General features: G+C 59.6%; 2 protein-coding genes across 2 annotated transcripts; both read left to right on the top strand.

The window, feature by feature from the left end:
* Positions 1-261: 261 nt before the first annotated feature.
* On the top strand, positions 262-5958 carry JKF63_05332 (uncharacterized protein; the record flags this gene model as incomplete). The annotated part of the gene is made up of 1 exon (XM_067901296.1): positions 262-5958. One exon carries the CDS (start codon positions 262-264, stop codon positions 5956-5958), a length of 5697 nt encoding a protein of 1898 aa, XP_067758298.1.
* Positions 5959-7993: 2035 nt separating this feature from the next.
* On the top strand, positions 7994-11005 carry JKF63_05331 (uncharacterized protein; the record flags this gene model as incomplete). Its single annotated transcript, XM_067901295.1, has 1 exon — positions 7994-11005. The coding sequence occupies one exon, from the start codon at positions 7994-7996 to the stop codon at positions 11003-11005; it is 3012 nt and encodes a 1003-aa protein (XP_067758297.1).
* Positions 11006-11451: the final 446 nt, after the last annotated feature.

The raw sequence follows: 11451 nt of genomic DNA, 5'->3' as shown, positions 1-11451 counted from the left end.
AGAGACACCCACCCCATCCCGCCGTAGTCAATGCACGCCTCCTCGGGGCAAGAACACACATCTGCCGAGATGCAGCCATCGCCGTTGCAGCAGCCACAGAAAGATCCTCAACAACAACCTGAGGATGTTGCACGATGTTGGCGGCACAGAAGCCACGCAACCTCCGGCGTCGGCTCCACCTTCGAAGCGTCAACGTCGCTCCAGGCACGGCATTTCAATGCCACGCTGCCGCAGCAGCATGGTATCGCAGAAAATCACAGCATGCAGATCGCCCTGCTGCTGTCACGGAGCATCCGCGATCAAAATCACGGTCGAGCTATCGGCGGCGCCTCTCGTGATGCCAGCGTACATAGAAATGACGACCACCGCGCCGCTGGAGGCGAATTTCCGGAGACGGAGGCGCTGCAGCACCTCGGTCGGCATACCGCCGCCTCCCCACCTGATTCCCTCTCGACCAGCTGTCCCAGTACCCCCATCCCCGTCCCCTCCAGCACCACCCCCACCGGACTAGAGATGTCTTTGCAATTCGAGTCACTATGGAGTAACATTGACCGATACCTCTTCGCAGTTTATACAACCCTGCAGACGGGCGACGAGTCCTCGCTACGACCTTTGCGAGCCCCAAAACACCGAATGGGCTGGTACACTGTCATCTACAACGCCTGCAGTGGTGACCCAACCAAATCTCGGCAGTTCTACACGCGCCTCGCACTCCTGCTGCAGAAAATCCTCGAAACCCACGTTCTCTTCCCTGTTCTGCAGAATGTCGATCGCAGCCAAGTGCAGTTTCTCACATGCGCAAACGATAACGTACAAATGCACAGCAGTGAAAGCGCTCAGCATAGGCAAAGGGCCCGCAGCTCATCCCTGAGGGAGGGGCGTGCCAGCGGGCACGGTAACGGGAACAGCTCATTTACCTTTGTGAAGCGACTGCTACAACCACTGTCGCAGTTGCCCACGATGACCGCGACGTCAGCCTCAGTAGACAGCAGCACCAACTGGGATAGGCCGCCAGGCAGCAGCGCTCGCCGGGGTGTTACGTCGACGTCTGGCCGGAGCAGCCCACCGAATCCCGTTTCGTTGGCCATGGGCGGCATTTGTAATCCAAACAACAGCTCCTGCAACTCACGCGCCAGCGGCGCCTTCGCACCAGACAATGAGCCACCATCTGCATTCGCGGGTTTCTCGACGGGTGAGTGCGCAGAGTCCACTCCCATTACAAGCCCCCAACGGTCCTCAGTGACACAGACGCACACACCGCTCTCCGCGGCATCAGGGACAGGTCACTACAGCACCCAGCGAATCGGTAACACCCCAACAGAGTCTGGACGCTCCTCGTGCATGAATCGTATGCTCACCTCCAGTGGTGAAACAGCGCGGCCGTCGACGCACAGCACCCTCCCCTCCTACCACGCTCGCATCGCGTCAAAGACGGGGCGCGTACTCGTCGATGACGAGGAGGAGGTGCTCTGTGAAACCAACACGGTCTGGCCCCCAGCCCACCACTCGCCACGGCGACTTCAGCCACAGACAAGCAGCAGCAGCAGCAGCAGCGGCGGCGGCGGCGACTCTGCAGCCGCGCCCGCGTCATGCGAAGACGAGGACGAGGACTCACTGCACACCATGGACTCCTCCCTCTCCTCCGATACCGTCGCTCCTGAAGGAGGAAATATGACTGGGGGAAATGTTGGCGGCGACCATGCCCACTCCACAACTCCACACAAGGGCCCTCGGGAAAGCAAAGCAGCTCAGGCTGAGGCAGGGCCTCTCTCCGCCAAGGGTGACAAGGCGGAGCCGGCGGCGAACCTGGTGCAGCCACCCGGCAACACAATTACCCCGCTCCCCTCCCCAAAGGTGACCAGCAAAATGCATAATACATCCCCCAGCGCCTCTGCGCCCCGCACATCGCCCCCACCCGAGAGGGTCACGGGTACCATCTCGATAACTGCCGCAGGTGGTGGCGTGCGCGCGGCCTCGCGATCGTCGCTAGAATCCACCGCGGCGATGGCGACGGCGACATCAACTGAACACGCAGTTGAAGCCCCCCGCACAGATGAACACCGCTTCAGCCTTTGTTACACATTCCTGCAGGAGTGGCAGACGTTTCTTGTCTTTCGCAGAGTCGTACTCTCATGCTTCCGCTACCTGGACCAGTATTACACACGTCGCTTTGGCATGGACACGATAACGCTCATGTGCTTCAAAATGTTCTACGTGGTCATCTACGAGCCCCTTCGACCCCTGCTGTCCATTGAGCTGCGCCACTTGGTACAGTACGTGCGTGAAGTTTTTGAGATGACAGCGCAGGTTGCATGGAAGCAGCTGGAGCTTACCCAGGATACGTACAGTACGATAACCGAGCTTCTGCTTCTCGTGCAGTCTACCTCGTCCTCGATGGTGGCTCAGCAGCAGCAGCAGCAGCAGAAGGCGGGATCGGGGGTCGTCGGCGGTGGTAACGGTGGTGCGGCAGCGGCAGCGAGGGACGGCGTGTCATCTGTGGCCGCAGTGGGAAGCACTCATATCACTAGCGTCGCACCTCGTTTCGTGAGCTCCTCTTTGTCTGGAAGCGCGCGGTCTCAGGTGGCCCCGCCAGCGACAACTCCTTCGGCGGTGGTGGAAACGTCTGCGCTGAACCCCGCCAGCAACCGCGATGGTGACATCACCAGCGTTCGCAACGACAGCGCAGTAAGCAGTGTGGTCACCACGCCCCATGCAACCCCACGCGATGCGTGCAACTCCGGTAACACCGCCGCAGCCACCGAAGGGGGGCGGTCTGGTGCGCACCCGCATGTCAGCCGACGGCGTCGTCTGCTCTCGCTCTTCACTAGTGGGCGCCTTGGTGATGGTACGAAGGGAGGCAGTGGAGGCCACAACAGCGACCGCGATCAGCGCTCAGCCGCACGGGCAACCTCCATCCCAGCGAGCCCGCTGTCACCAACCCCCTCCTTGGCAGGACTCCCCTTCGCCTGTGGAAGCGACAGCGGTAGGCTCTCGACTCAAGATGAAGTCGGAAGCACCGGCACCGAAGCGCAAGGCGGTGCAGCGAAGGCTGATCCGATCCCCGAGCCTGCCGTGGTGGTGGACCTCCGCGGTATCTTGGAGCTGCGCGATCGTCTCGAAGGCCATACAGCCGCCCACCATCTGACCAATCAGGCTCTTAAGCAATGGGAAGGCATGGCAGCTGACCGCCGGCCACGCCTCGGTACCATCGTCAAAGTCATCGCGAAGCCGCTGAGAACGATCGTGATGGAGGACGTCGGCAACGAGTATATAGCGGGCATGTGCTCCTTCTACCGGTGTGCACGTGAGGCCCATCGCAGCACTGACGAAGGCCGGCGCGGCTACGTGAATTGGGCACTGGGGGTAAAGGAGCTGGAGAGGCATGTGTGGCAGCGGGTGCAGCTTCCTTTCCTGCATGCATCGCTGCGATCTGCACTCAACGAAGTGCTGGTGGTGGAGCCACATCGCAGCATTCTGCTGGATTCACTTTTCGGGTTGCGTGCGCTTCTAGATGGATGGAGCGCGAGCTTGGAAACGGCAGACCTCAGCTTAGCCCCGCTAATACCGATCGCCATGGCGAGGTCTGGGGGTGCAGAAGCGCAAGCGGGCAGCAGCAGTGCTACCGCTGCGGCTGCCACCCACCGCCAAACCGGCAGTGCGACAACGCTCACGTCGCCTGGAGGCGGCCTAAGCGACGCCGGCGTGATGGTAAGCAGTGGCGTGCAGTGTGGTGACAGCATGTATCTGGAGCCCCTGATGCCGGGTGAATTGCAGAGTAGCCGCCAGCGTCCCATCCCATCCCTGTCGCATCAAGGCACAACCCGCTCTCTTTTCTTTGACCTCGGTGGGAAACACGAGGCTGCATCGACGAGATCATTTCGAACCTCTGCCCCAGAGGAGAGTGGTGATCGACACGGCCGCGGCGTTTTGAGCGGGGCACAGTGGGTGAACGCGGCGAGAAGCGACGATCCCACTGACACGACCACTGTGACCTCCGCCATCCACCGCGGCAGCCATGGCAGTGAAAAGGGCCAACCATCGACGGGCACTGTGGAGTCTGCGTTGATCGCCCTCGAGTCGCTGTATCGCCTCTTCAGTGACGTTACTGAAGACGAGTGTTTTGTGCTGATGGCTGCTATCGTCATTACGAAATTCACCCACGACGCGGCGGACATCATTGAGCGCTATGTTCGCATTATAAGCGGTGCGGCCTCAGCAACGCCGTCGCAGGCACACCTCCAAGCGCACGGGACTGAGTTGATGGCAAATTTGGTTGAGCTAGTGGTACGCTATATGGACCTCGTAGAGGGTGTCTTCCACAACCATTCGACTGTGCTCCGCGCATTGTCGGACGCGATAGAAGAGCTGATTTGTCCCTCTCGCTGGACTCGAAAGGGGGCGCTGCAGGCATCTCAGCAGCGCGCCCACAACGCACTAATGACAGCGGTGGCAGCAGCAACTGCACGGGCCAGTGGTGATCCGATGAGTGAATCTGCATCGAGCGCCGGTGCCGATCTGCCGAGTGTCCTACTCAGCCGAGACGCACGGGAGACCACGCTACCGCTCGTCGCGCTTGCAGCCAGCTACCCACAAGCCGTACAGCAGTTGAAGCCATCCGCACTCCTGGCGCACTACGCAGACGCCTTCCTGCAGCAGGAGTGCGGCGGCGGCGGTCGGGTATTGACGGTCAACCTCTACAAGCGGCTCCGGCTCATTGCGCGACTGGTGGCACTGCTGGAGGAAAAAGATACGTTCCTTGAGCACTACCGACTGTGCTTGGCGCGGAGGTTACTCGGCTATTCGAGTGGTGCGGCGCCACGTCAGCCAGGCAGTTTGCCGGGAACGACACTGGCGGTCGTGGACGGAAGTGCAAAGCCGCCGTCAGCCATCGGACGTGTCCCCCAGGGGACTTGCGTCTCTGCCTCGCTGAACTTGGAGGCGGAGCGCCAGCTCGTGGGCTTCCTTCAGTCGTACCTCGGTGTCACAAGCACGCGTGCTTTCGAGGCAATGCTACGCGACTACGAGGGAACAGAGCGTACGCGGGACCTCTTCGAGCATGAGCCAGCGTACCTACATCTCCCTGCGAAGATACGGGTACAGCTAATCACCTCTGCTCACTGGCCAACCTACGCCATGCCTGCCCTGCAGCCACACGCCACGCTGCAGCGCGGTATGGAGGTGTTCCGGGTCCACTATGCCCGCCAGCACCCCTCGCGTACTCTGCTGTGGGTCTTCAGTCTTGGCACCGCTACCCTCACCGCCGAGCTCGTCTCCGGCACGAAGCAGGTGGTCGCGAGCACAATCTTGGCAACCTTGCTTTTAGTCTTGAGTGACGCCTACAACGCTCCAGCGACAGACGAGGCGCAAGCCGGCGCGCTCACGGGGACACAGCTCGCCCACACACTTGGACTACCCTTCCATGACCTGCGGCCTCACTTGCACTTGCTGACACAGCACCGAGCGTTTAACCTCCTGCGGTGGGCTCCAGTCCAGCGCAGCGGCGGGACCGGAGCGGCGGCCATCATGGAGTGCGACTATTTTTCCCTGAATCCTTCGTACACACACAAGCTGCGTAAAATACGCCTGCCAATGCCCAAGACTCGCCTCACCGGTCTGCCGGCTGGTGTCGTCAACGCAATCGACGGCGATCCCGACTCCACCGCTCGACCACAAGCGTCTTCGGCCGCGCCAGCGACCGCAACTGTTTCTGAAGATGTGATTGTCACCCGACATGTGCAGGCGTCGCGTCGAGTGCTGCTCGATGCCGCCCTTGTACGCACCTTCAAGAGTCGCCGTGTGGTGTCCTTCGAGGATTTACTCCAGCTCGTCACAGCGCACCTGTCACCACAATTCGTACCCTCACGACGAGATATCAAAGCGCAGCTCGAGGGACTCATCGACCGCGATTATGTGAAGCGCGACCCTCGTGATCCGAACACGTTTGTGTATCTTTCGTAAACACAAATCACCCATGCCTTGGGATGAGATCACTGGTCTAGCAAGCACGGAGCGGGATGAAGAGATCCAAGGAGTCTGGGTGTGGGTGTGGGTGTGTGTGTGTGTGTGTGAGGGGGAGGAGGGGAAGCCCAGATGAGTGAACACAGAGTGAGGGATTAGTGTGACGCCCCCCTCACTCTCTCCCTCCCTCTTGGCTCGTGTAGAGCTTGACAAAATGTGCATAATGGGGGGAGGAGGAGGATCGTACGTTCATTCGATTCATCTCGCCATAGCTCTCTGCGTATGTGAGAAGAACCTCATGCTCGCCCCCATCCGGCCACACACCTGAAGACTCAAAATCACTATACATATATATATATATATATGTGTGTGTGTGTGTATTTCTAGGCGTTTGTTCTCCACACTCACACCTCCTTCCTGCTCGTGCCCCTCCCTGGGTGCTCTCAATCATAGCTGTGTGTGTCAGCAAGTTGGACGTTGCACCCAGGGGAGAAGGGAAGAGGGGAGGGAGGGGGTGACTTACTGAGATTGAGAATCGCACCTAAAAAAAAATTTAAGTGAAGCGAAATAAAATCGTCACTACAGGGAATGGCTGCTGCTCTCACGCTTGTCGGCAAGCGGCACACACACACAGGTGAGTAGATGTGCGTGGTTGAGGAGTCTTCGCCAGTGTAGACTCCTCCAGGCAACCCCCACCGATCCACCTACCTCAGCCTCCAGCGGGCAGTCCTCCACGGTGTGTGTTTCTCTCACGGTGTACCTTCATGTTCCGTGCCTAATCACCGCCTTCCCTCGTTCCCCCCTGTCGCCCTGGGAACCAAAATTCTGAGTAATGTTGCCTCTTCAAAAAAAAAAACTAATAATAATAATATGGGAAATAAAAACGATTTCTGCTGCCCTCCCTTACCCCCCTCTCTCTCGCTCCCTCTCTCCCCCTTTTCCACACACGCATCTCATCACACACACACACACACACACTCTAATCTGCTTTGTTTTTTTTTTGGTGCTGCAATTCTTCTTACCTGTGTTAGGTAAACGAGTACACTGTGCGACAACTACAAGGGGTAGAGAAGCCGCAGCAAAAGCAGCGGGGTGGGAAGGAAGGAAGAGGGGTGGGGGGGTGGCAACCACACAAGGCGTGTGCACTCAACAACAAATATGGGAATGCACAACAACAAAAAAATAACGAGCCGAAAAGATATTTTGGACAGCGGCATTCAGAAAAATGCATCATACTGTGGTGACAACTGTGGGGGCACCTGCACCGTTGGCGCATCGTTTCTGTTGTCGGTTCCGTTCTCCGCCATCCTCCCCCAAACTTGAGAGCTGGCCGCCTCTCATCAAATTATGCAGAGTGACAACGGGGCACGTGACCAAAGCTCCCCTACCGCGGATTCAAGACAGCAGCAGACGGCGTGGTTTCGCTGCCACTGCTAAAGACATCCAAAACAACAGTCTACTCTTTGGTTATCGAACGTGCTGCTCCACCTCAGCCTCTTTGTGCTCATCGTGGAAGCAGCGGTCGTCAGCAGAAACGGCGACCACCGCAGCCGCAGGGGAGCCGGAACTCATCTCAATTGACGCAATCGAAATTGAGACGACTAGAGCAGAGGAAGGTCAATCGACGACACTCGCGACCGCCACGGACTGCGTCGTTCTCCCATCCACGGCGCGTCCTGCAGAAGTGCATCATGAGACTTCTAATTCAGTGCACCAAACCCACAGCGCCACGCCGACGCAGCAGCAGCAGCAGCAAAAACGGCAGCGTCAACCTTGGTGGCCGTGTGATGCGAATGCAACAGATGTTTTCACGGACCAGCAGCACACCGCTTCAGGTGCGTGTCCTCGAGAAGACTGCAGCGATGGTGCCTCGACGGTATCCATCGCACATTTGCCCAGTGGTAGCAGTAGCACAGAAACAGATAAACCACTCGGTGCAACCCAGCAGCAGCAGCAGCAGCAGCAGCTGGCCTACTGTGACGCTCACACAGCCGATACATTTGCCCGCGGGCGTATCATCAACTTTGTGCGGCGCATGGGCCACAGTACGGGAGCGGTGTTTCACGTCCATGCCATGACGCCGGCCCAAGCAGCGGCGGTCACCGGAAGTGCGACAGGGCCAACACTCTATTCAGCGACGTGTCAACTGCCGCTGCCGGAGCCACATGGGTCACGCGTGGCGGAGGGCGTTGCAGAGGACGCCAAGGAGGCGGAAGTGCTTGCCGCCATGCACGCGGAGCGTGTGTGTGACGCCCTCGGCGTGCAGCTCTTCCGTCTGAGGACAGCGCAGCAGAAGCACGCAGACGCAGTGCGGAAGGAGGAAGGCCGTTACGCACCCTACCCTGATGACCCAGTTAAACCACGCGGTACGCCTGTGCCACCTCCGCTGCGTCTGCTGCGCACGCGCAGGTTAGACTCATCGAGAGAGCCTACTGTTCCGTCAGCACAAGAGGGCTTTCCGGGTGCTGTCACAGCCACTGCGGCTAAACAAGGCAAGTCGCCTCTATCACGGACGCCGCCAGCTCAGCAGGAGGCGCCTCGGGCTAGCGAGGTGTCGTCGTCGTCGTCGTCATTAGCAGAGAAGGGTCTTGGAGACGGCGTCTCGCCGCCCTGTTCAGGCCGTTCTTCTGGAGCAGCAGGCGGCACGATGAAGCCGGACTCCACAAAAATTGTGCTTCGCCGACACGACCCTGTCGACGACTACGCAAGGTGTGTACCCCACTACACAGATGATCAGCACGCCGAGCGAGTGCGGGCTTACGCCAACAGCGTCTACTACCCTTGGATGTGTCAGTGGGAAGAAGTAGCCGTCACGCAAGTGGACGCCTGCGCAGCTCTCAAGGGTGGTGCGATGCACAACGATGGCAGCTCTGCCGGTATGTCAGGGCCGGTGTTCGACCCCTCTGAAAGCGGCATGTGGTCGATGGTGAATGAACGCGACATGCGCTGCTCCCCAACCCCTCAAGACGCGCTCGTGTTGCCCATCGTGTACGACGGCCCGTGCGCCGAGGCGCGTATCACAGACTACTACCTCCAGCACAACACATCGCTCAAGGAGAATCTCACAGTGTGCACCGCCGCCGGTTCAACCGGAAGTCCGCAGCGCATGATACAAGCAGAGTTGCGACTCATTGGCCTGACCGTTACCGCAAAAGGAAAGGCACAGACGGAGCAGATGGCCATTCACCTCGCCGCCATGCACGCGGAGCTGCTGCTCGATGCGTTGGGCCATCCGCTCTTCCCAGCTGACCCCCAGCGACAGGCGCGGCACGCCGAGGCGGTCGCCGGCTACGGGCGGTGGGCCATGAACCCTCTCACCGGACGTGTCACGTCACCGAACCCGCACGATGCGCTTCCGCTGCCGCTAAAAATTCAAATTGGAACCGATGAAATCTGGCTGCGGCCCGAGGCGCAGCGACAACTGGGGCACCGCTGGTCAGACTCAGAGCGCATCATTGTGGCGATGCAACAGTTGAACACGCAGATTGAGGACGAGATCGAGATCAACCCGCCGGCGGAACTACTCGAAGAAGCGGAGCAGATGCTTCAAGACTGGCAGGCCCACATCGCGAAGAGTCGCTTTACGCATCTCTTTGTGCTGTTCAACATGGAAAATGCGTATCAGGCAACGACAATCCTTCCGGTTCCACGACAGTTCGGCATCCGGGGTGGCCTCGGCATTGGCAAGACACGCAAGATGGCTGTGCAGGTGTGCTCCCTGCACGCACTCGACACGTTGTGCGCCCTCGGCGTCCCTTTATGCGTCGACGCGGAGCGGGAGCGACGGTACCTACAGCGTCGCGCTGCCCTCGGCATGGTGCTGCGGAACGCCTCGCCCACTGGCGACGGATCGCAGAACCCCCCACGGGCGTCGTGGGGATTTTCTGGGCTGTTGCCTTCGCCTCTCTGCGGTGCAGCAGGGCAGTCACCAGCGATGAACGACGGCGGCGTGCCGCGCTTGCCGACGTACGTAGTAGAGGGTTCTCATATTCGCCTTCTGCCCCGTATTGCCGACACGCTGCACGCCATGCAGCAGCGCATTCCGGAGGACTACTGTCTCTTTGGTGGGGCCAAGGAAGAGATGCTCGTGGAAATCGGCAATCAGGTGCGCTTGGCCGTGCAGAACTATCTGCAGGACTTCTTGATGCAGCTGGTGCGCAGTCGCAACAACCAGCACGGGACCCGGAGCAAGAATGGTCTCCCAAGGACCCCTCGGTACCCCGGAGCGGTGTCCAGTGAAGGCGAAGGTGTCCCTGTCCAGCACAGCAGCCAGGGAAATGAGACACACTCGGTGACGGGCGCAGATGAGAGTAGCAGCAGCGACAGTGGGGATGACGATACTGCGAGCCGACCGGTCGCCCGCACCGTGGAAGACAACATCGCTGAGACCCAAGCGTGGGCTACCCAGTTTGACATGAACATCTTGCCGCACAACATGATCAGCGGTTACGGACGAAACAACAGCCTACACAACACCAGCTTCCTGCAGGTGCCGATCCCCAGCAGCGCATTGTCGCCACTGCCGGTGACGTCGCACGAAATTGATGCCTCGGCTGTATCGTCGCCGCCACCGCATCCATTGGTGGGACCAGTGTACGCGATCGCCATTGGCACATCACTAAAGCGTAAAGATGCCGAGCGCGCGTGTTATCTGCATGCCGCCTCCATTTTGCACTCGTTTGGGGTGGATGTCTTGACACAATTCCCGCGCGGCCTGCCACGGGTACGCCAAGTGTTCTCCTTCGCAGACGCGGCCAAATATCTGAGCAAAGAGCCTCTCATCATCACGTCGCCTTTTTTCCCCGACGGCACGCTGCGCTCCTCAGTGGAGGGGACCACTTTTGACGAGCCAATAGAAGCGGCCACATCGTCTCCGTTGACGAAGACAGAGAGCGACAATGCCTTGGCCGCCTCACCAGCGCCACCGCCGGGCTCCCTGCACCCACCTCGGCCCGTCATGCACACAAACATGAAAGAGTTCTTGGAAAGCGCACGAGGCATCACGTTACCGCGAAAGCGCAAGCTGCGCCCCTCCAGCGCCCGCTGAGGGGCGGGGGAGGTGGAGGGTGGATGACCAGCTAAGAGGGGGCCCCACCACCACCTCGAGTGGGTCGAGTTGAAGCGATACGATGATACCACGCGAGCTCTGTGCAAGTTGTTCGCTCGGTATTTCACAGAAAAAAAAAACGGAAAAGGTTGTCTAGGGAAAACAGGCAAGCTGCCATGGGCGGAGTGACAAGTAAGTGCAGGGAGGGAGGGAGGGGGGGGGACGCCGCCGTCACGAAAACGCCAGACTCCTTTCCTTCTCTTCCCTCCCCCCCCCCCCCCTCTCTCTCTCTCAACCTCACATTGGTGCGAGGCCACTTTTGTTTTTGCTTGTAGGGAGGGAGGGGGGAAGGTGTACTGCCTGACAGACAGGAGCGCAGTAGAGAGAGGGGAACCGTAGGAGAGAAGCATGTGCGGTAGCCATCGTGCATGAGTGCAACTGCCCAC

Source organism: Porcisia hertigi, chromosome 16, assembly GCF_017918235.1.
Source record: "Porcisia hertigi strain C119 chromosome 16, whole genome shotgun sequence".
NCBI classification, from domain to species: Eukaryota; Euglenozoa; class Kinetoplastea; order Trypanosomatida; family Trypanosomatidae; genus Porcisia; species Porcisia hertigi.
This window is presented reverse-complemented; position numbering and strand designations above follow the sequence as displayed.